The following is a 24,370-nucleotide window of genomic DNA, read 5'->3' as shown; positions in this document are numbered from 1 at the left end:
GGGCAGAGGCCGCGTCCGGCGCTCCCGGCTGCTCCCGTGTTAGGCCCAAGGCTGAGGTTAGATACGGCCCAGGTTCCTTCCCTGCCAGAGGCCCAGAAGCAGCCTTTGCGTTGGAACGGGAGGCTGTCAGCCCGTCGGCGTAGGTTTGGGGCCTAAACAGAAGCCGGGATCTGTGTGTCAATGTCTTCCATTCAAGGACTCGGTCCTCAGCTCCCGCATGAGGAAGCTGGGTGGCAGGTGGGCTTCAGCGTATTTGCATGTGGGCCCCTAACCACAGAGTGTTCACAAGCAACGCAGCCCCTCAGAGACCCGGCTTTCGCATCCGGGCAATGGGAAGAAGACCATTTACACGGATTTTTAAAATTAAGAGCAAATGAGATTATATATATATATATACACAAAGGTCCTGGTCTTCGCAAACATCTCATTATAGTTGTCAGTCAAAGCCACAGAAACCGCCTGACCACTGGGGCTCAGTGGTTGAGCATTGATCTAGGAACCAAGAGGTCCCGGTTCCATTCCCTGTCAGGGCACATGCCCGGGTTGTGGGCTTGACTCCCCCGTATGGGGCGTGCAGGAGGCAGCCGATCCATGATTCTCTCTCATCATTGATGTTTCTATCTCTCTCTTCCTCTCTGAAATCGAATATATATAGCCAAAGAAACAAAATATTAGATAATAAATAGATAAAACCATGGAGATTTAAAAAAAAATAATTGGTTGGAATGTTACAATTCTGCAAGTTTACAGATCTAGTGGACACACTTTCACACCCAAGTATGTCTTATACGGTTGCTACAAACCCATCTGGGGGCAGAACGGAGCTGGGTGGATGGAAGGCCATGGGGACTGTCTACCTGTCTGTCTGCTCTGATGCCCAGCGCTGCTTCCCGTCCTGCTCCTCACAGAACACACAGCATTCGCATCGAACTATAGAGCGTCTGAGTCCTGAGGAGCGTCTGGCCCAGGGTTTGGGATGAGGAGTCGCGGTCCCGTCATTAAATGAATGAGTTACCGCTGGGCCTTGACCTCGGATCCCTGTTCCCTGGGGAAAGGAGCCCTGGGCCCCCAACCTGGCTGCTCGCCGACCCACCGGGAGTGTTACCAAGACACGGACGCTTCTCCTGGGACTTGGACTTAATTGGTGTGAAGGCGGCCAGGCCCTGGGATTCACAAAGACTCCCCAGGCGGCTGTAACGCGCAGCCGACGTTCAGACCCACTGTCTCAGCTCCGCAGGCCCTGGGCCCTGGCGGCAGTTGGCTCTGAACCCAAATCACCAGTGCTGCCTGGTGCCAACCAGACCCCCAGGCCCACTGGGTCAGACCGTTCAGCGCGCCGTGGCAGCCAGACAGACAGGGAAGCGTCCCTGGGACCGTCCGCCGGGAGCAGAGGGAGCGAGGAGGGCGGGGGGGGGGGGGGGAGTCTCCACGTGTCCCTGGCGGGTGTGCACTGTCAGCGACTTCCTCCCGCAGCCTTTGGTCGCCTCCCTGACCGATGGCTGCAGGGGCCCGAGAACCCGAAGGTGCAGTCAGCAACCCGGTATTTGTTCCCTCCAAGGAGATGAGAAAGATGGTTCGTGCTCAAAGGTAACGTACTGAAAAGACGCTTTCATAAAGGCCTGTTAGATAACGTTGGAGAAAACCTGGCTTCTCATGTTTTGCAGAGCGTATTGTAATGTATAGACAGGGCGGAGAAATAAATACTGACCAGGCGCGAGCACACACAGGGAAAACAACACGGCAGACAACAGCCATGGGCACGTCCTCCTAACCTGAGTGCTGACGCCCGTTGGGATGTTTAACTCCCCTTTTCAATGGACTCTTTAAAGCGAAATGAAATGAGACAAGTGAGAGCCGAGCCCAGCACGCGAGCGTTGATGGCCTGTGAACACCTTTCATAAGTGCTCGAAGCTCAGGCTGAGGAAAGAGACTTAGCTCCGCTAACTATTCCAACATCTGATCCCTAATAAAGTTGTTTTGACAAGCTCCCATGGAACATTTACGTACCGTCGGCAGCTCTGTAAAACAAAGATTTGCATCCTAGAAAAGCAAACACATCTTAAGTGGATTCCCACACGTGTTCGTGCCAACATGCTGAAACCTCAAAGGGACTTATCCCAGAGAGCAAAGTCATGGGTAATCATGTCTGTCTTGGCAAGGAACCACAGGGTTGTTTTGCTGTTGCTATGACACTAATCTAGGCGGCAATTTTTGCTATAAGATTTCCTGCCATATGCTCTATGTATGGCATAGACAATCTGCATAAACCTTCAAGTCCGTGAAATAGGACTATGGGGTATCCTAGTCCGAAATACAATGAAAATCCTATTAAGGGAATCATTCGTTTTACAGGAGGGAGCTACCTTGATTTAAGCACCAACTGTGTGCCAAGAAGTTTATTTGTGATCTGTCATTTCAAACAATCTATATATATAAAAGGCTAATGTGCAAAGTTCAACCGGGAGTTCGATTGCTCGCTATGATGTGCGCTGACCACCAGGGGGTGGCGCGGAGTGAAGGAAGGCCCTGACCGGCAGCTGGAAGGCCCCGATCAGCCCTGATCGCTGGTCAGGCCTAGGGACCCTACCCATGCATGAATTTCATGCACTGGGCCTCTAGTTACCCTATAAAGGAACCATAATCGTATCCATTTTTTTCAGGTAAGGAGAAAAGAAGGAATTCGTCTGATTCTACTTAGTCATTATGTAGCCAAGCCAACCTTCCAACCCAGGACTGCCGGCACCTACAAAAGCCTGGCTCGCCACGCCCCACCCCCTCACTCTGCCGAACCTTCAGCTCAGGTTTCACCTTGACCCCTGTGATGTTCTAACCTTCAAAACAGTCCATGCGTTTGCTTCTCTGGGTCCGTGCGAGTCCCCTTAGAATGTTCCTAGCCCTGTCATTTCCCTCCACGGTGGCCATGGGAACGAAACATGGTAATTTCCACCCGTGACTGCACGCACTCATGGCATCTCCAGCTCTGGGGAGCCGTCCTCACTGCTCACCGCCTGCATTCAGGTGGTGCCACTCTCAGTCACGGGGTGCTCTGACACGCACAGCATCTTGGGTAGTCAGGTTGGTACAGAGCCCCTGACCAGAACTACAAGGCTGCAATTTGCAAATCATTCCTAGCATTAGCTCCCCTGTCTTGTCATTGGCAAGGGGGACTTCCCTTTGTTTCAGTTTGATCACCTAAACCCAAGAAAAAAAATTGTTTTCTCAAAAAGTGGTATTTCCTATACCACTGATTTACCTCTCAGCGTTATCCCAAAGTAGCCAGACGTGGCTACAGTGGCCTGTTCTAACTGCCCAATAAAACTCTGTAGATATTAATTCTCTTCATCGATTGGAACTATTTCATGTTCTATCAAATCCCATCCATGACTTATATTTATTTTTAAATATTTTTGGGACGAGAGAATGTCCCTTCCCGTAGATTTTCTGTGCGGCATCCATTGAAATCAATGAGGCACATGCCTGCGTTCTTGACAGGTGCTCGCCTGTGCAGAACTGAAAGTCACCTTAAAGGGAGGACGAGTGGGGGCAAGAGAGAAAGGCCACGCGTGCCCAGCGCTTTGCTGCTGCAGTGACCGCAGCCTGACCCCTGAGGGTCCTGGGCGAATGTCAGGTACCCCTTGCCATTAGTTCTGGGCAAGAGCACCCTCTGAAGGGAAGACAGGAAAATGCAGTGGGTGGGAGGGCAGAGGGTGAGAGGGCAGAAGGTGAAAGGGCAGCGTGATTCTTGGGGGGCGGTGGGGCAGTTTTCTCAGTGCCCCTGCCTAGCAGCTGGTCCTTTTCCACGGCGAGCCACTGAGCTGGTTCAGGTGACCCTGCCGTGGCTGCCCCGAAACGCACCTCCCGCCCGCCTGCCGCCGCCCGCAGCCTTGCCGACCACCTAAGGGCCGACGAACATGTTTCTCTGTTGTGCGGCACACGCTGTCCTCTTACCACACAGTGAGCTGGAGAAGAGGAAGTGCTACTAAGAAAACCCCAGAAAGAGAAAACACACTTCCTGCATTGACTGAGAAAACCGGCACACGAGTGGAGGTCGACCCCGCCTTGTTCACGGCCGCCTGCCCGCGGAGCGTGGGAGAGCCGACCATGTTTTAGGAGAAGAGCGCGCCTTCCCCAGCACAGCCATCCCATCACTTGCCTCCACGGAGGCCCAGCGCCCAGCGTCCCCCTCCCAGGAGCTTCCCTGCTTCTCAGCTGGCAGCGTGGGTCGGGTCCAGGACATTTGCGGTGGGACCTCCCTCCCCACAGGGCGTCGCCAGGGACTGAATCTTGGCTAAATGCCACTGAGGCGCGGGGAGCCCCTTTCAGTGAACGGGAAGCGACCGCGGTGACGCTGGGGACGATCACATCTCGGAATTTAAACTTCGCGTCCCCGGAACAGCCCTTACCTTTTCCAGCGGACTCTCCACCCGCGGGATGCTGATCATCGGTGCGTGCGCCAGGTCGGCCGCGCGGGCGTGCTCGCTCTCGGGGTGTCTTCCCCGGAAGTTACTCACCACGCACACCACCTGGCATTTCGGAAAAAACTGCGGTTAAAGCCAAGCCAGACCCCTTGACAATGACCCCTGAGTAGCTCCATAAACCTAACCCTAATAATAACGTATTAAAGTTACCTGAATATTAAGTGCATATGACTTTACACCAGACTTATCTTGTATAAATTTGAAATAGTTACTCTGGTGCGTGTGTGTTCAAGAAAATCCATCAATTAATATTAGCTCGGGCCTGGGGTACAGGTCAGTGGTTGAGCATCGACCTATGAACCAGGAGGTCACGGTTCGATTCCTGCTCAGGGTACAGGCCTGGGTTGCGGGCTCCCTCCCCAGGGTGGGGCGTGCGGGAGGCAGCCCATCGATGATTCTCTCTCATCACTGATGTTTCTATCTCTCTCTCTCTCCCTCTCCCTTCCTTTCTGAAATCAATAAAAATACATTTTTAAAAAATACGTAGCTCAGTTAATCATGACAATTTTCTGATTCCAAAATGTTCATTAAATTAGTTAACAGTCCATGCGCAAATGAATCCAAAAATAACATCGTAACCTAATAAAAATGCATAGCATGCTGACCTTTCCCAGCGTGGCTAACCTACAACTTAATTTAAATGCTAATTACGTCCCCTTGTTCAAGGTCACCGGAGCACTCCTCAGAAACCCCCTTCAGTGGCCCGCGCGCCTTCCGCAGCAGCGGCCTCTCAGTGAGCCAGGCCGTTGTCTCTGATCGTGTCCCCTGTGTTCTCAGTGTGTCCACAGCAGCTCCGGGGGCTGCTCCTGAGCGAGACCTTTATCCCCCGAGGGGAGCTGGCCCTGTGCTGGGGGGTGTAGCCCAGAGACGACAGGGCCTCGCACTGAGGGTCAGGCTTCGGGCTCTGGCTGGCCTGGGTGATGTCCTGGGATCTCTGGGAGATGCCTTTTGTCTTGTTTTGTTCTGTTCACTGTGAACCGGCTTCCACTGTGGAGAGTGAAGCCGGACCCGAGCTTCCATGAGGCTGCTGGGTCTCTCGGGGGGCAGGAGGGATCCGTCTCCCCGGGGCTGGGGAGTCAGAGGGATGACATGGGGAAGAACAGCAGCGCAGGGTGCAGGCCGGGGACAGGGACAGGGCCACCCCTTTACACAGGGCGCCCCAGAGGGCAGCCTCTTTAACGTGCCTGGCACGTCCATCCGCTGGGCTCAGGCAGCCGGGCTGGCTCGCATGCGGGGTGTTCCCTGGCGCAGGCGGGAGGGAGCAGAGGTGACTGTGAGGGGCAAGTTAACGGAAACCGAACGGGAATGAAAGGGCGCCTTACAGTGCATCGCCGCGGAAATAGGTTGTGATTGATAGTCAGCCCTGCTTTCCATCTGGGCGAAATGTCAGCTACTCCTACTTCCGACGACCAGTCAACCCCGAAGCCGGGCAAGTCCATTTCCCAACAGCTGGAAGCTACGAAGCGCTCCAGGGAGATTCCCAATGAGGAGCGATGCTCAGGCCATGGCCAGTCCCCGCGGGTGCTCTCCAGCTGCCCCCCCCCAAAGCTGCTGGGGGCACCTGGCCTTGGGAACATGGGGTTTTGGTTACCGGAGGGACCCAGGCCCTGTCACCAGGGAGGGTCACCGGGTGGGGAGACTGTGGCTGTGACAGGTGCCCGTGGAGGCTGCTACGCTGAGGCACAGGGGCACCTACCCTAGTGGCAGGCTCCATCCCTGGCCCTGGTCGGGGTGCGTGAGGGAGGCAACCTGTCAATGTGTCCCTCTCACATCAATGTTTCCCTCTGTCTCTCCCTCTCCCTCCACTCTCTTTAAAAAATCAATGGGCCCTAACTGGTTTGGCTCAGAGGGTAGAGCATTGGCCTGCGGACTCAAGGGTCCCAGGTTCGATTCCAGTCAAGGGCATGTACCTTGGTTGTGGCACATACCCAGTAGGAGATGTCCAGGAGGCAGCTGATCGATGTTTCTCTCTCATCGATGTTTCTAACTCTCTATCACTCTCCATTGCTCTCTGTAAAAAATCAATAAAATATATTTTTTTGCCCTAACCAGTTTGGCTCAGTGGATAGAGCATCAGCCTGTGGACTGAAGGGTCCCAGGTTCCATTCCGGCCAAGGGCACAGGCCCAGGTTTCGGGCTGGATCCCCAGTAGGGGGCGTGCAGGAGGCAGCCAATCAATGATTCTCTCTCATCATTGATGTTTCTCTCTCTCTCTCTCTCTTCCTTCCTCTCTGAAATCAATAAAGAAATATATTTTTTTAAAAATAATAATAAAAATAAAAAATCAATGGGAAAACATCCTCAAGGGAGGATTAACAACAACCAGACAACCCCCCGCGCTCTCTCGGTAACTCTGCACCTATCTGTACTCACCAGGAACACGGCTATCGCTGTCCCCACCAGGAAGCCGGCTATGACGTCCGACCAGTGGTTCCGGTGCTCGGCCACCCGGTTGAGGCCGGTGAGGAAAGCCACGCACAGGAGGCCCAGGCACAGGACAGGCTTGGCGAGGCGCGTGCCCTTGGCTTTGATGGTGCTGGTGATGTACATCTGAAACACAACGGGGCCCAGTCCGCGAACGTGCCTCACACGCGTGTGTGTGTGTTTACAGCCTACGGGGTTCAACGCTTCACGACGCCTCAGTAATCTTTTGAAGGCTGTTTCTTAAAAAAGTAGAATTTAAGGGCAGTGGTTATTTAATTTTACTCGCCCGAAATCTACTAATAGCGAATTCTTATGTAATACATTCGTCATTTAGGAACCCCGAGCTCAGGCATTCCAGTGACCTGGTGTCTAAGCATTCAATGCTCTTGTTTTTATCTGAATTTACTTTTTAGATCAATATTGTTAGCAGGGGAACACTGAGGAAGACGTATTCTTTTTTATTTTCATTTTATTTGAGAGAGAGAGAGAGAGAGAGAGAGGGAGAAACATCGATGTGAGAGAAACAAAATCAAAACTTGTGAATATAGTCATAAAAAAGTAAAACGGAACAAATTGTTACTACGTAGTTAGTACTTTAAAGAAGGGGTTCAAGGTTCAACGCAGTGCCAGTATTTGTTTTATGTTGCTATCTGAAATTGTGAAATGACTTTAAATTTTATTGGCCACAATTAGGACAACATAGGAACTTAAATACAAACAGAAAATGTCAGCTAAAAACAAAACAAAACAGTGAGCAGATGCACACATCTTTGGTGTGTTCACGTATGCAAAACAGTGAGCAGGTGTGTACATCTTTGGTGTGTTCACGTATGCAAAACAGTGAGCAGGCGTGTACATCTCTGGTGTGTTACATATGCAAGAAGAACGTGTCAGCTGATTGTAGTGAGTGGCATGTCCTCCAGTGGCCAACACGACGCTCAGGAAAAACTCGGTCCTTCCCCTAATCGGATGGATTCTGTAGCGCAAGTGCTCATCCTTTAACTCGTGTTACTATGGAAACCAATCCGCTGGCTGCAAGGGGAGGGGTCCGTTATTATTCAAGTCATGGTGAGGTGATTATAAAAGAGATGCTCTGACATTTCGATATGTTTTTAGGGTGTTGGTGTCAGTAGTGGCTGATACTGATCATACAGACTCAGAAACACACTTGCCTATGGTCCTGAGTTGCATAAAAAACATGTTTGCCGGCCCTGGCCGGTGGCTCAGTTGGTTAGAGCGTCATCCCGATATGTCAAGGTTGCGGGTTCGATCCCCGGTCAGGCCACATACAAGCATCAACCGATGAGCGCATAGGTAAGTGAAACAACTAATCAGTATCCCTCTCTCTTTCCCTCTCTAAAAATAAAAACATTTGCCCAAGAGAGGAAACGAAAGTCAATGCTGAGCTTTTCCGTTCCTAGCAGCCATTTTAGAAGGCTGTGAAATTCAGCAATTATCTCCTCTCTTATTGTTGGTTGTTGTTGTTTTGTTTTTTCCTGGGCAACGTTCGCAGCCCTGTTGGCTGCCAGAAGAGGCTGTCTGAATATTAACAGCCCCTGTGACAGAAAGCTTCTCTCTCGCCAACGTGCAGCCCATCGATCCCAGGTACCAATCCTCTAGGGAAAAACAAAGGCTGAGGGTCCGCATCTGGGCCTGTGGCCTCTGGTGGCGGGTCCGCACTCTCAGCCAGCCCCGGGGAGAGCTGAGTCAGTCCTGGGGGCGAGGGCACGGGAGGGGCACAGGAGGCGGCGAGAAGGAGGAGACCACGCTGTCATCCTGAGAGGAAGCCTTAGAGCTCTGCCCAGGGGACTAGCGAGGCGAGGACATCGCCACCTCGGCCCCAGTGACTCATCTGATGCCGCAGCTCCCTGCTCGGCTCGCGCGCGTGAGCAGGAGGGAGATCGGGCTGCTTGTGGGAGTTCCTTTAACACAGCGGTGAGGCTGACCAGTGAAGTTTACAGAGAGAGGGAGGGGGAGGGAGAGAGAAACATGGATGATGAGAGAGAAACAACCACCATCTGCCTCTTGCACGCCCCCCACTGGGGGGGGGGTGCTGGAAGCCAGAGCATGTGCCCAGACAGGAATGGAACCGGGGACCTCCTGGTGCACGGAACCCGTTCAGCCAGCGGAGCCACAGAGCCAGGCTAACGAGTTCTTATTTTGCACTTCTTCACATCTGTCAACTCTAAACACAAGAGGAAAATTCGGGATTTTTCCCCTTACACTGGGCAGCTCTTTGGTGCTTCCTGGGCGCCGTTTAGCGGGTCTAATCTGTTATCTTTAGAGAACGCCTATTTAACCCTAACGAACAGAAGAGGAAATTACGGCATAGGAATGGAGTAAGTGAGTTGGACACGGGGCAGGAATTGATTATTTATGCTCTCTTGGCTTTTAATTCACTTACGAAACCATCTAGGTTAACCAGATGTCAGAATGTAGCTAAAACAAAACCCAAACAGAAGGGCCCAGAAATGCTGCACATTTAGAAAACTTTGTAAAGAAAAGGGATGCACAATGTTTCATTGATATTTTTATGCTGATGTATGTCAGCCGAGATAGTAATCTTTTGGATATAATCTGTCAAAGTAAATTCTTAAAATTACTTTTGACTTTTCAAAGCATTTTTTAATGTGACTGCTAGCAAATTAAAAACCACAAATGCGGTCCGTTTTAGGTTTCTGTTGGATCATGAACTTCCTAATTCTGTTGGATGATGCTGACCGAGCCAAGAGCCCTCTCACTTAGAAGAAATGAAAACTATATCTGTTGATATTCAAAAAGCATTGGGCCAGCTGGTCTACTAAATACTATATTATTATTGAAACAATTTTTAGGACACTGGTGTTTTGTCAAACAATGCTTTTCTGTATCTTTTTAAAAAATATCTATCTGTTCTGTCTATTAAACATATTACTGATTCAACTAGCACAGAATGTTCATGGAGTGGTATCATGGAATTATTTCGAGTTTTCAGAGTTTATCACAGCCTGTTTTTTCATGTTCCGGTTATTGTAACAGCTGCCTTTTTCTATTTTACTTCATCGAAAGGAATCGATGGTTTGGGGGATTTTCTGTGGACCCCCTGTAGGTGTTGAGAGAGTCCACGCCTGGTCAGGGCAGGCCAGGAGGGAAAGCCCGTTTCAGGAGCTTGGCAATCCGTTCCCATGTGCCCCCCCCCCCCCCCGCCACACACACACACACTGGTTAGTTCTGTGAGCTTAGACAAATCACTTCTCCGAGTCTGGGTTCATATCATTTACAAGTGAATATGACAAGAACTGTCTGCATGAGCTCAGGAATCACACAGGAGTGTAACTTTTCTTACTGTCACGTGGCACCATGAAGATCTTTGCTTCGTGACTAGAGTAAACCTAAAGGTTTAAAATGACAGATTTGGGGCCTGGCGGGTCGCTCAGCGGTTAGAGGTTCGGCCTGAGGACTGAAGTGTCCCGGGTTTGATTCTGGTCAAGGGCATGGACCTCGGCTGCAGGCTCGATCCCAGCCCCACCAGTCTGGGGCGTGTACGGGAGGCAACCAATCAATGTGTCTCTCACATCGATATGTCTCTCTGTCTCTCCCCCTCCCTTCCACTCTCTCTCAAAATCAATGGGAAAATATCCTCGGGTGAGGATTAACAACAACAGCAAAATAATAAACTAAAATGGTGTACTTGGATTGAAACTATATATTTGCTGGAGGAGGAGTAAACCCAACTGCCTAACGTATGTATGGGCAAGGGGATAAAGGGCCTTAGGCAGATTATTGTATTTGGAAATCAAGAGTAACCGTCCACCCTGGCTGGTGTGGCCCAGTAGATAGAGCGTCAGCCTGTGGACCAAAGGGTCCCGGGTTCCATTCCAGTCAAGGGCATGTAGCTCAGTTACAGGCTCCTCCCTGGCCCGGGCCCTGGTCGGGGCTCGTGCAGGAGGCAACCAATTGATGTGTCTCTCTCCCATCAGTGTTTCTCTCTGTCTTTCCCTCTCTCTTCTACTCTCCCTAAAATTCAATGGGAACATATCCTGGGGTGAGGATTAACAACAAAAAAAGAGTAACCATCATCTCCTTTGCAATACACTGGAGGGGCACCAACAAAAGGCTACATAAGGGTGCCCTTATCCTGCAGGACGTCTCCTGTAGCGGGGTCCTGAGTGGGCGGCACACTGTGGATCGACCCCACAACCTGGGCAGGTGCCCTTGACCGGGAATCAAACCGTGACCTCCTGGTTCATAGGTTGGTGCTCAACCACTGAGCCACGCTGGCCGGGCTGAAGTTCATTTTACTCTAATCGGGGAATAAACTTTACCCATTTTATATGGAAAGAGACACCACGAAGCTAAACTTAAATAGTATTCTAATGCCACTCACACTGAATTACAAATTTAATGATGGAGGGTTCAATGACCTTCAGAATGTTTTCCCCTCCTGGGAAACCGACTGTATTTGCGGAAACAGGCATAGGGATTTTTTCCCCCTAAAAGTCTCAGGAAAGTAAAAGAGAATAAACCTGCGATCAAATTATCCCCAAACCTTCAGGAAAGCCAGGTGCTAAGGGAGAGACCCAATTCCTTCATGTTATTTACTAAACCACAATGAGAAACACCAGGAGACCATCCCCCCGTCCTTACCCACACACGTCAGCACAGGGCTCATTTCTTCCTCCCGAGGTGTGTGTGTGTGTGTGTGCGTGCATGCGTGTGTGCCCGTGTGTGTGTGTGTACAGCGCCACACCCCATGCAGCAGTGCCAGCGCTACCTAAACGCAGGGCACGCCTGTTCCCGCCGCCATCACGGAATCTACTAACTCCCCGCTATTTACCTACTTATCAAACTCCTGGCAAGCGTTTTCTGAGACCGTAAATGCTTGAAACACCCCAATGTGTCTATTTTAAAGTTCCCCCAAGCTGTCGCTAGGGACGCTGGGAAGAAATAGATCTGCACGTAGGTTCAAATATAACAGCACAGCCGCCGGTAATGCCCACATTGGCAGCGGGAGTCGGACGGGTTGCCATGGCAGCCTCCCACACGCCCATGGCTCAGGGTGGCGGGCCGAGAGAAGAGCCGTTAGCACGGAACAGCACCGATTGTTGAAAAGGCAGCGGTTCCCTTCAGTGTGATTACAGGCAGGAGCCCTGACGTGTGGACTCCACGCTATTTAAGGGTCCTGGGTGTTGGGGCTCCTAAACGCTTCTTCTCTGAAGGTGTCTGCCCTCTGAACCCCGGGCCTCCGCCTTCAGGGAGGCCGGGACCGGCGGGGGCAGGAGGAAGGTCACCTGACCACCCACCTGGGGGGCTCAGGAGGTAGTGCTCGCCTCTCTGGAACATTCTGAATCATCACTGACGTCGGGACAGTTTGTGGTTTATCCCCATCTGTAACATGGGCATGATGATAGGACACGCTTCGAGGAGCTGTTGTGAGAGCCCAGTGAGTTACTACAGAGGACAGATTATTACGTAACTAATAATAATAAGGGAAGAATAGGTTGTAACAATGCCTACGTGAGGACCAGTAGCGCATAAATTAGCAACAGTGCAGCACGTGGTGCCTGGCACATAGTAAAAGCTCAGTCAATGTCATGTTATCGTTACAAACGCCCCCGAGAGAACGTTCTAGAAAAGGAGGGCCCCTTCCCCCGCCCCACCAGAGACCATGAGGGCGTGAGTAAGCAGCTAGGAGGCCGGCCACCTCTCTTCACGGCGCCACGGCAGGTTCCTGGGGACTGGCCGCCCCCGGACACAGTATGTCCATCCAGCCCTATGACCACAAGATGAACACAGTCTCCAACAGCGATGCAAGCGGCTGTTTCCTAACACAGTCCGCTCCCCACGCATAACCTCAGGGAGTCCACCGACTAGTAATTCTACTCCCGGAACCAACAGCTCGGGAAACACACAGGAAGTGGCCACGGAAGCTGCCCCTGGGGCTCCGCGCTGGCGGGGAGGCGCCCCTGCTGCCTGGCGGGGACCGGGGCCTGGCTGCGGTCAGGCCCACACTTACCGTCAGGTACACGGCCGCGTAGACGCTGAGCGCCGCCTCCTTGGACGGGAAGGTCTTCCGGGCCCGGAGGATGAGCTCGGGGTCGCCCGTGCAGGCCTCCTCGCCGCTGATGAACTGCGTGAGCTGCTGGCAGCCCAGCGCCGTGTAGTTGGGCCGGCACAGGGCCAGGAAGTGGGGCGCCAGGTTCCCCGTCACCACCTGCCCGGCGTTCACGAAGATGTCCGTGGCGAACAGGCCGAACGTGTAGATGCCTGGAAGCAAGCGCAGCCCGTGAGCGCCCCGGGGGCTGTGCCTCGGTTCCCAGGGAGCCGACCAGGGAAGATCCTAGGGACCAGCACACAGGCATCCACCCCTGCCCGCCCCCCGCTCCCTGGAGGTGGGGGTGCTGCACTGGCTCACAGCCCCGCTGGCCACCTCGGGCGCAAACGCCTGGCGGGCCTATCAGACAAGAAGACGCCCTCTAGGCCTGTGGTTGGGCACTGCGATTTCTATAAATGGAGCCAGGGCTCCCTTCGAGGCCTCAGTCTATCACCTCAGTGTTTGTTTGTCCCCATTTTGAAAATATTTTTTTAAACATATTTTTATTGATTTCAGAGAGGAGGGGAGAGAGAGAGAGAAACATCCATGATGAGAGAGAATCATGGTTCGGCTGCCTCCTGCACACCCCCTACTGGGGATCGAGCCCGCAACCCGGGCCTGTGCCCTGACCGGGAATCGAACCGTGACCTCCTGGTTCACAGGTCGACACTCAACCACTGAGCCACACTGGGCAAAAATATTTTTTATCTTTTCTGACAGAAAGCAAAGCAAGTGGTCTCCCTTGGATGGTGCCCCTGAAACCCACTCAGCCCGATGTGAACGCTGGTGGAGGGCCGGTTAGCGGTCGAAGCCAGGCCATCCGTCTTCGGTTACATACCATGCAACACACTGCTTTCGGAAACACATTTTTAAAGCCGCACAACAGCTAGGAACTTAGTCCTGCCTTCTCTTTTATGAATTACATTTTAATTATCACAATTGGGGCAATTTAGTAAACAATAAAGCGATCAAAATGATAAGTTTTTCAATTATCTTCACAGGATTAAACTTTACTTTCTCTGGTTACCTAAAGGTATAAAATAAGTACATGGATTTTATTTTCTCTCCCTTGTCAGTTTACTCAAATACCAAAAACATGTTCTAAATGCAGTAACATTGGCCATTGTTGTCAAAACTTATCTTTTGCCCTGGCTGGGTGGGTCAGTTTGTTGGAGAGAGAGAGAGAGAGAGAGAGAGAGAGAGAGAGAGAGAGAGAAACATTGATTGGTTGCCTCCCGTATGGACCCTCACCAGGATCAAACCGGCCAGTTTTTGCTGCACAGACAAAGCTCCAACCCACCGAGCCGCTGGTCAGGGCACCAGGCTTATTTTTAAAACAGAATGAAAACAATTCAGTGAACACATACCGAGAAATCGCACAGTCCTCCGCACCAGTGGGTTTATGTAGCAACAGTCTCCGGTTAAAATCGTTTTCTCCTGGTTTTCAAAATCCCTTGTGGCTAGTTGTAGGCAAAACACCGCGGTCTCTCCAACTATTATCTTGCAACAAAACAAAAGGTTAAAGAACATTAGACTCTCACCAACGTAAAGCAGAAAATTTTATTTAAAAAGCAACAGAGGCGCTTCCGCGAGTAGCAACAATCTCAGTATTACACTGAGCGTGGCGGCTCAACTCAGCCCTGATATGATAACGGCATCCCTGCGTGGATAACCCACATTTCTCTCAATCCAAGGGAGTCTGAAACGGGTAAGTTACGAATACGAGTGGACTAGAACAGTTTTGTCACATAAAAGACCATTAAAAATGCTGGGCCTATCATAAGAACACCAGTCAGAAAGGACGCATGCACCCCTATGTCCATAGCAGTGTTATGTACAATAGCCAAGATCTGGAAACAGCCCAAGTGCCCATCAGCAGGTGAGTGGGTAAAAAAGCTGTGGTATGTTTACACCATGGAATACTATGCAGCAGGAAAAAAGAAGGATCTCTTACCCTTTGGGACAGCATGGAAGGACCTGGAGAGTGTGATGCTGAGCGAAATAAGCCAGGCAGAGAAAGACAGTGTCACATGACCTCACTCATATGTGGAATCTAATGGACAATATACACCGATGAACAGAGTGGACCGGGAAGCATGGGTACCTGGCACTGACTGGCCGGTGCCCGAGGGGAGAGGGCTGGGATGACTGGATAAAGAAAGCAAAGGGATTCACTAAAGACCATACATGCACACCCCATGGACACAGACAATAGTGTGGTGAGGGCCAGGAGAGGGGGGAGCAGGTGGGCAAAGGAGGTGAGAAAGGGGGCACGTGCAATAGTATCAACATTAAAATCCTATATAATAAAAGCCTAATATGCAAATTGTCCCCTCGATCAGGGGGCAGGGCCGGCCAGCAAACCTCCTGCATTCCCTCCTCCCCTCCTCCCCTCAGCCAGATCCCACCCGTGCACGAATTCGTGCACCGAGCCTCTAGTTATTTAACAAAAATAAAATAAAATATACCCAGAACCTGGGCTCTCAGGAGGTGCTCACTCATGCTTGGTGTGTGACTGCATTCCATGTTTTTTACGTGATGTGTCTTGTTAAGTTTGATTCTGCCGTAGAGATGAGAGCAAGTCTCCAGAACCGCAGAATCGGAATTCAAGTTCAGGCCTGTGTTGACCACAGCCTCTGCCCGAGCTGTGAGCTTGTCCTCGACTCCCAGGGTTAGCCAGGTGAGCCCAGGTCCCCCCTGAGGCTTAGCCACATCCCTGGCACCCACAGTTCTAAGGGGGAGGGATGGGGCACAGAGCACTCACAGGTGGCCCTGACTCCTGGGCCACCGGGTGTGAGAGAACCAAGGATGGAAAAGGGCCATGGTGACCCCTTTGTTAAAATTTTTAAAAAATTGATTTCAGAGAGGAGGGGAGAGGGAGAGGGAGAGAGAAACATCAATGATGAGAGAGAATCGTGGATTGGCTGCCTCCTGTACACCCCCTACTGGGGATCGAGCCCGTAACCCATGCATGTGTCCTTGACCAGAATCAAACCTGGGACCCTTCAGTCCACAGGCTGATGCTCTGTCCACTGAGCCAAACCAGCCAGGGCTGATGGATTGATTTTAGAGAGAGAAGTGGGGAAAGAGAAACATCAATGGGAGAGAGAAACATCCATCAGCCACCTTCCCCACAAGCCCCCGTAGGGATCAAACCTGCAACCTAGGTACGTGCGCTGACCAGGAATCAAACCTGCCACCTCCAGGTGCACGGGAGGAGCTCCACCAGCTGAGCCCCCAGCCAGGGCTGTGGTGTCCTCCCTGCCACACCCCTGCAGAACGGGACCATCTCCTGCAGCCCCATGCAGGCAGGGGGTCAGGAGTGACCCTCCAGGCCCAGGAGAGAGCGCGGGCGGAGCAGTGGCACCTGGCTGGGTGCTCAGCACACCTGTTCCTCCAGGCAGCAGGGGGTGGGAAGTCCGGAGCCTGGAGTGGGGCTGCATCTTGGCTTTGCCTCAGACTCGCTGAATGACCTTAACCAAGGTCAGACCTTCTCTTTGCCTCGGCGTCATCATGTCAAAGAGCGATGACAGAAACAACGCCATCGCGGCCGCTGGAAGGACCCACGGAGTTCACTGCCATCAGGTCCTCAGAAGAGGGCAGCACAGAGCACACAGCTTGCACATGGGCCATTCGATGACCTTGAAGGCCCCGCCCAACTCAGAGCTGCGGGGGTTGGTATTCACGGCGAGGGAATGGGCGCCGGGGATAGGATGAAGTTGAGAAGTCGGGTGCTGGGCACATGGTGCTCTATACAGATTTGTAACTTGGAAATCCACACATGCAACCTATATGTTCCTGTTGACCAATGTCACCCCAATAACATCCTATACTAATAAAAGAGAAAAATGGTAATTGGCGTACAACCGATACCTTTTTCATTGGCCACTCAGTGAGATATGCAAATTAACTGTCAGCCAAGATGGCGGCTGGCAGCCAGGCAGCTGAGAATAGGAGGCTTGGTTGCCCCAGCGATGGAGAAAGTCAAGGATCCCCGCAGCTGCAGGGCTCTGAGCTCCTGAAGCAACAACTCCAAAAGATACAATGTTTCAATTATAGAAGCTAAAAGATGGCGGTTAATTTGCATACTCAGGCTCCAAGCAGAGCGAAGCCAAACAGCCCTGAAGCAGCAGGGCAGAGAGGCCTCAGGGCCTGGGATCAGCAGAGTCGAGAGGCCTCCCGGCCCCGGTGATCAGCGAGCCTAGAGGCCTCCTGGCCCCGGTGATCAGCGGATCCGAGAGGCCTCCCGGTCCCGGTGATCAGCGGATCCGAGAGGCCTCCCGGTCCCAGTGATCAGCGGATCCGAGAGGCCTCCCGGTCCCAGTGATCAGCGGATCCGAGAGGCCTCCCGGTCCCGGTGATCAGCGGATCCGAGAGGCCTCCCGGCCCCGGTGATCAGCGGAGCCGAGAGGCCTCCCGGCCCCGGTGATCAGCGGAGTCGAGAGGCCTCCCGGCCAGGGATCAGGGGAGCCAAGAGGCGTCCTGGCCCCAGTGATCAGCGGAGCAGCGAGGCTTCCCAGCACCAGGATCAGTGTGACAGGGTGCGGAGCTCCAACCCTCTGATCGGCCCTGCTCTGTGCATGACAGGAGTGGCGCTGCAACCTCCCTATGGACCCTGCCTTGAGTGTGCCAGGGGGTGGTGCCCCAACCCCCCAATCAGCCCTACCCTGAGCATGACTGAGGGTGGCATCGCAACCTCCCAATCCGCCCTGCTCTGTGCATGACAGGAGGCGGGGCCCCAACTCCCCAATGGGCCCTGCTCTGAGCCCGACCAGGGGTTACACCTAGGATTAGGCCTGCCCTCTGCCACCCGGGAGCAGGCCTAAACCAGCAGGTCCTTATCTCCTGATGGGTCCCAGACTGTGAGAGGGCACAGGCCAGGCTGAGGGACCTCCTCTCCCAACCCCGAGTGCACAAATTTTTGTGTACCGGGCCTCTAGTCCTATATAATAAAAGGCTAATATGCAAATTGTCCCCTCACCTGTAGTTCGACCAGGAGTTCAACCAGGGGGGGGCCAGCCAGCCAACTGCCTGGGGCCCCTCCCCCTGGGCGGCCCCCACCCCTGCTCAGCCCCCCACTCCCCGATTCGGGGGTGGGGCCGGCCCTCCAACCACCCATGGCCCCTCCCTCAGCCAGCCCGGTCCAATTAGCCCTGATCAGGGCAGGCTGGCTGGACCCCACCCATGCATGAATTCGTGCAACAGGCCTCTAGTTAATAAATAAAAATAAAGGACATATCTTTGTAGAAAAAAAACAGAAGCTGAGAAAGTGGGAAGTCCTGACACTAATCTTGTTTGTGTGTGTGTGGGGGGGCGGGGGGGGAGGTGAGAGTGGGGTGGGGCGACATGAGGATACAGAGAAAGGAAGTGTAGTCTGTCCCACAACAAAGCCCGGATTTACAAGCGGGAGGCAATCTTTTTTCTTTCCTGTCACGATGAGAAGCTTGTGGAAACGATTTAAAAACTTCTCCCCTAATTAAAATAAGTGCCGCTCATTAAACTTTACATGATTCTTCTTCTTTTGCCCAACCATGCACATAAATGTCGTGACCATAAGCTACGGGAAAGAGGAGTTAAAGGGCCCATAATGCCGACTCATCATGCGTACGTGCAGCCCTTAATTTTAAGACGTAAGGTCACCTTCTCCGTGTTCATGAGCCTACCGCCGGCCAGGGCCGCTCTCACGGACCCGCCATCCTCCCAGAGCCAGCTCGTCATTAATGAAAGCTCCGTCATTAACAAGTGTGCAGGCTGTTCGCTTGCGTTCCGGCTCCGCGACAACACTTGTTCGAATTAATTTCCCCAGGTCTTTATCAACAATAAAGAAGCAACGTGATCACATTTAAATGCTCCTTGGGACATTGAAATAATGGCGTTTTTCGAAATGAATCTTGAAGCACAAGCAATAATTAGATGCCCCAAAACTAGGTCCAGCAGGATAAGTGCTGTGGGTTGGTTTTTTTTTCTTTTTTTGTGGGTTTTTTGTTTGTTTGTTTTGCCGGGGGGTGTGGGAGAAGGGGGAGGGGGAGTTCATTCCTGGTCCGAAAAATCAGCTAAAAGTCACAAGTTCGAACCCTTCTCAGAGATTCACATGAGCACAAGACCCGTCATTTCCAGCTGCCCACGGAGGCATTATTTCACCGCCTCCATCCTATGGATGAGCCCTCGAGGGCGTGGAGAGACTGTAGAACTTATCGAGGGTCCCTGGGCGAGTAAGGACCAAGGCCCGGACCCCACTCCCCGCGGGCCGGTTCTGGCGTCCAGCTGGCCGTGACGCTGTTTTGTTCTTCTGCTTTATTTTAGGAAGAAGCGTCCGGCGGCTAAAAGCTCTCCTGTGTGCCCTGACTGGTGTGGCTCAGTGGATAGAGCGTCGGCCTGCGGACTCAAGGGTCCCAGGTTCGATTCTGGTCAAGGGCATGTACCTGGGTTGCGGGCACATCCCAGTGGGGGGTGTGCAGGAGGCAGCTGATCGATGTTTCTCTCTCATCGATGTTTCTAACTCTATCCCTCTCCCTTCCTCTCTGTAAAAAATCAATAAAATAGATTTTAAAAATATATAAATAAAAATAAATGCTCTCCTGTGTGAACTTTCGCATGCAGGAGTGTCATTTCTTCCCAGCTAGCTTTCCTGTGACAACCTGTGAACTTGGCTGCCGACGTCACACTTGCTTGGTCTTAGGAGTGAGTCTATGTTCAGGGACGGTCCTGCGTATCCGGCCGGGCTTGTATCCCAGGAACGCTGGGGTGAGTAAAAAAAGCCAAAGTCCTCCTCCTGAGCAGAGCGGCCTGAGGAAGGACCAGCCGGCAGCACTATTTATGGCAATGGGGGAAGCAGCAGGCTCTGCACCAATGATGGAGTAACGCTGGGGAAGGCACTCCATGGAGGGACAGCTCCTCCCCGCGCCGGCCGTTAGGAAGAGGAGAGAGAACGTATAAAGCAAAAGAAAAAGGGGGCCCAGCCGGCGGGGCTCAGGGGTTGAGCATCAACTTGTGAACCAGGAGGTCACAGTTGGATTCCCGGGCTGCAGGCTCCGTCCCCCGTAGGGGGCGTGCAGGAGGCAGCCGATCCATGATTCTCTCTCATCATTCATGTTTCTATCTCTCTCTCCCTCTCCCTTCCTCCCTGAAATCAATACTACAATTATATTTTTAGAAAGAAAACAAGGGTTCACTCACACAACGAGAGAGAAAGCTCTTATTCTGACAAGGGACACAGGTGGGAGGTCAAAGGGCATTGAGGTGGGGTTTCGAGATGTGACCTGTGCCGCCGGCCAAGGCCAGGGGAGGACATGGCCCGACCTTTCTGCCATGGGGCTAAGAAAGACTCACGTTCTCCCCTCTGGTACCGCAGGGCCCGGCTTTCCCACGGACCTCCTGGGGTGTCCCTGGCCACGGCTTAAGAAGAATTCCCCAGGGACCCCTGCCCAGTGTGGCAGCTCACCATGACCGTGTTGTAGCGGACAGTGATTTTATCTCCCCCCGCCCCCCCCTAGCTCCAAAGATCTGCGCTGTGTGTCCCTGAGATTTCTTCTGCACAAAACATACGGCTCTGCTGGACACCAGGCCGGTGACGCCGGTCCCTCCCAGGGCCCAGCCTGCCCTCGGGGAACATGCACTCAACGGGTGAGATCTGTGATCTTCGCTCACACTCTGCTCCTGACAACAGGCTTGCGAGGGGACAGCGCGGCCGGGGAAAGCAGGAACAGTGTCCCTGCGAGTTCAGACCACCCCTCGCCCCCCGCATCCTGCCCTGGGCCAGCTCCTCCCGGTTTCTCTCCGCTTTAAAGGGACCGCGACTGTCGTCTATGGCCATTCATTTTTCCTGGAGGAAAAAGAGGCCTGGACACTGGAAGGACTTCATTTTTAAACGCGTTCCCGGGAGGAGTCCGTGCTGATGGCGGAGGCTTTGCCCAGCCACGACCCCCGCTGCCCCACGGAGCCCCGTCAGGAGCTGCCAGCGTCGTGAGAGGCGTCCCCTCTCAGCCGGTCCCGGGCGCGTCGCTAGGACGGCCGTGGCAGCACCAAGCCCTGTGGTACCCGGCGGCGTTCAGGCAGGCTCAGACGTGGTCTCCCTCGGCTCTGTCCTTCCTGGTTCCTCCAGACACAAAGTGTGAGCAGAGCTGGCCCCAGGTGCTGGGCCCTGGGCTCCCTCGCTGGGCCCACCTGGTGCAGACCCGGGGCAGCACCTGGAGGCGGAGTCCAGCGCTACCTGCAGCTCCCAGTGCCCGGCTCCCACCTCTGACTCGCCCACGGGGACCTGGCTGGGCCCGACCAGGCGCCGGGCGGGCGGGCGGGAGGCGAGTCCTCTCTCGGGCATGAGCGCCCAGGGCCCCTGGGGAGCAGTCCCTCTTTGCAAGCTCCCCTGGATAATCACAACCGTCTCACCTCTGGCTCATTATATTTCCCAATGGGCAGACGTTTAAAAGATATTGACTTTAGAGAGGAAGGGGAGAGAGAAACATCAATGATCAGAGAGAATCATGGATGGGCTGCCTCCTGCACGCCCCCTACTGGGGATGGAGCCCGCAACAGGGGCATATGCCCTGACCGGAATGGAACCCAGAACCTCTTGGTCCACTGAGCCGCCACAGCCTGGCTGGGCAGGTACCTTGAGAATCCTGCCATTTGGTAGCAAAAGGCAAGTTTGTTACAGATCATTGAGACCCTGGGAGCACTTGAGTCCTGGGGGCGGATGACTCAGGGGTCCAGGCGTGCGTGCATCCAGGGCTGCACACTTGGAAAAAGACTTTCCTTCTGCAAGCAGCAGCCACAGTCCCGCCTAACGAGCAGGTCTGGGCAGGGCGTGCTGGCCCAGCGTTTCGACGTCTGTTAAACCTCAATCACGCTTCCTTTCAAAGTCTTCACCACAATCTCCCAGACGAACATAAGCAAATAGCGTTGCCGGGGACCTGCCGCTGCGTGCGGCACTGAGCGTGGTAAAGGGCTCGTGAACACCAGCAGCTGTAACTCACGATGACGTCAGAATATTCAAGTGAATTGAAAAGCTTCCGTCCTGAAATGAGACGAAGACCCTACTTCGTAAACACCGACTCAACCCCACCGTACAGGCAGCAGGTTTGCCGACTCCATGTTGGCTGTGGCTCTTCCCCACGGAGCCCTGGTTTCCTTCAGCTACCAACCTTCTCTTCCGTGTGACCTTCAGGGGCCGGCCTTGGCCTCGAAGGACGGAAGATGCGTCCAGTCCTGAGGGCCCCGCCCATGGCAGCTGTGGGCCTGGGTGGTGTGTTTCCACCTGAGGAAGAAGGGGCGACTTCTCCAGGGGTGGGTGCTCTGACAAAGGGACTCAGAGCCCGGCCGATGTGGCTCCGTGGTTGAGCATCGGCCTGTGAACCAGGAGGTCACAGCTGGACTCCCGTCCAGAGCACATGAAGAGTCACTGCCCAGCTGGCAGCGTGTCTCAGACCCATTCTCTTACTGGGCTGCAGCTTTTCCCAACACCCAGCGGCTCCCGGACCCCTGAGCTGTGTTCTGCCCAATCCCAGGCTCCGCCTCGCTGACCCAGACCTACCTCCCCCCGCAGAGCACCCGCCCCGGGGACCACCAGGCACAGCCCAGGTCCCGTGGCAGGACCAGGCGCCCGCCTCCGGCCAGGCTTCCCGCCCATGGCCACCTCTCCATGCCTCCATGCCCAGCACTGCCGGCCTGAAGCCAGGTCCCTGCCCTCCCTGCCCTGACGCAGGCTCCCGGGGGTCGGTCGGATCCACCCTCAGCTTGGAGAGAGCATCCAGGCAGGAGGGAAGCTTGCACACGGTAACGCAGGAACTCGGTTCCTGCCTCGCCCCCTCTGCGATGCCCCATGCGTTTACGGAGCCTGCCCCTCCGGTGGGTTTCTCGTGGCAGGAACAGAAAACTCAACCTGAGGGGAGCATGTAGGAAACCTTTTTTATATGTTTTTATTGACTTTTAGAGAGAGAGGCAGGGAGAGGGAGAGAAAGAGAAACATCAACGATGAGAGAGAATCGCGGATCGGCTGCCTCCTGCACACCCCACACTGGGGATGGAGCCCGAAACCGGGGCCTGTGCCTACAGGCTGGAAAGGGAGCTGACTTCACCCTGAGTGTCACTGTAACGCATTTTCTACTAATCACCCTCACCTCTGAAACGAATCTTCGTCCCACAGCCCCAGCCACCAGGAAGGGCTCCCAGCCTAGGTGCCTGGCCCCTCTCCCTGCTCCCCCGATGAGCCAGCATCACTCCTCTCTGGAATCTTCTATCCCTTCTATCGTCCTCGCCCCTCGCCGGCGCCTTTGAATCTGCAGAAGCCAGCACACACACAGCCTTGTCTGGGGAGGGCTGAGGGAATGTTTGTGTGTATTTTTTTAATGTTTTTTAAATCGATTTTAGGGAGAAAAGAAGGGAGAGGGAGCGAGAGGAACATCGATGAGCGATAACTATGGATCGGTTGCTCCTGCACACCCGTCTTGGGGACTGAGCCCACAACCCCGGCACGTGCCGCCCGCGAATGGAACCAGCGGCCTCGCCGTGCGTGGGACGACGCTCAGCCCGCAGAGTCCTGCCGACCGGCAGACGTTTTGTGATGAACCTGGAAGAGCGAACTCCCGAGCCTCGCTCCCTGGGCCTCCTGAGCCGGCACCCATTTGACTGGGCGGGGGCTAAGGTTCCCCGGTTTCATAGTTCACCCTAATCGGAAACCCTGGATTTCCATGAAACGCCTCCATGAACCATAAAATCCTGCTTTCGTTCCCCCAGTTCCTCCCGAGGTGAACTGAAGCCGAACGCAATGATCGCCCTGCCCGAGCAACACTGAATCCTGTCCCCACTCATCAACGTCCTTCGGCAGAGTCCCCCCACTTTTTACAGCCCCCCCACCCCCCCCGGAAGGCAACTCTTGTCAAAGAGAGCTGCCCGCACTGAGTCACGTGTTGCCCGCTTAGTCTATGATTACTAATGAAAAGGCACCGGCGTGAGTCACCGGCCCTGGGCGGCAGTAAAGCCTGACTCAGCTCGCTTAGCAACGCTGCCCGCGCCCCCTCCCACAGCAGACGCCGGAAGCAGCGTCCCAGGCACCCTGTACGCAGAGCCCGCTGTGAGCGGATGGGCGGCTCGATGTACAAAAGAGGAAGGAGATGGTGTGCCCTTTAAATCGACCGGGGTGTTGTTGGGGGAAAAATAGTACTGGGATATAGAACATGTCTGGGGAAATGAGCTTAGTGGTTCCAGAGGGGAAATACGAAGGTTTAATGATTTTCTAAACAGCATGGTAGCCCAGCCCGTGTGGCTCAGTGGTTGAGTGTCATCCCATGCACCAGGAGGTCACAGTCCGATGTGGGTCAGGGCACAGGCCCGGGTTGGGGGCTCCATGCCCAGGAGGGGGCGTGCAGGAGGCAGCTGATCAATGTTTCCCTCTCACATC

At 53.8% G+C, this 24,370-nt stretch overlaps 1 protein-coding gene across 2 annotated transcripts in view; it reads right to left on the bottom strand.

Moving 5' to 3' along the window:
• PLPPR5 (phospholipid phosphatase related 5) overlaps positions 1–24,370 on the bottom strand; it is a 39,820-nt gene that overhangs the window by 6,016 nt on the left and 9,434 nt on the right. For both annotated transcript variants that reach the window (XM_059673657.1, XM_059673658.1), the window contains exons 2-5: positions 14,343–14,475; positions 12,898–13,148; positions 6,852–7,028; positions 4,404–4,523 (exon numbers count right to left, since the gene is read on the bottom strand). In XM_059673657.1, the coding sequence (XP_059529640.1) occupies positions 4,404–4,523; positions 6,852–7,028; positions 12,898–13,148; positions 14,343–14,475 (681 nt within the window). The remainder of the gene's footprint in view (positions 1–4,403; positions 4,524–6,851; positions 7,029–12,897; positions 13,149–14,342; positions 14,476–24,370) is intronic.

Source organism: Myotis daubentonii, chromosome 18 (genome assembly GCF_963259705.1).
Source record: "Myotis daubentonii chromosome 18, mMyoDau2.1, whole genome shotgun sequence".
Lineage (NCBI taxonomy): Eukaryota > Metazoa > Chordata > Mammalia > Chiroptera > Vespertilionidae > Myotis > Myotis daubentonii.
This window is presented reverse-complemented; position numbering and strand designations above follow the sequence as displayed.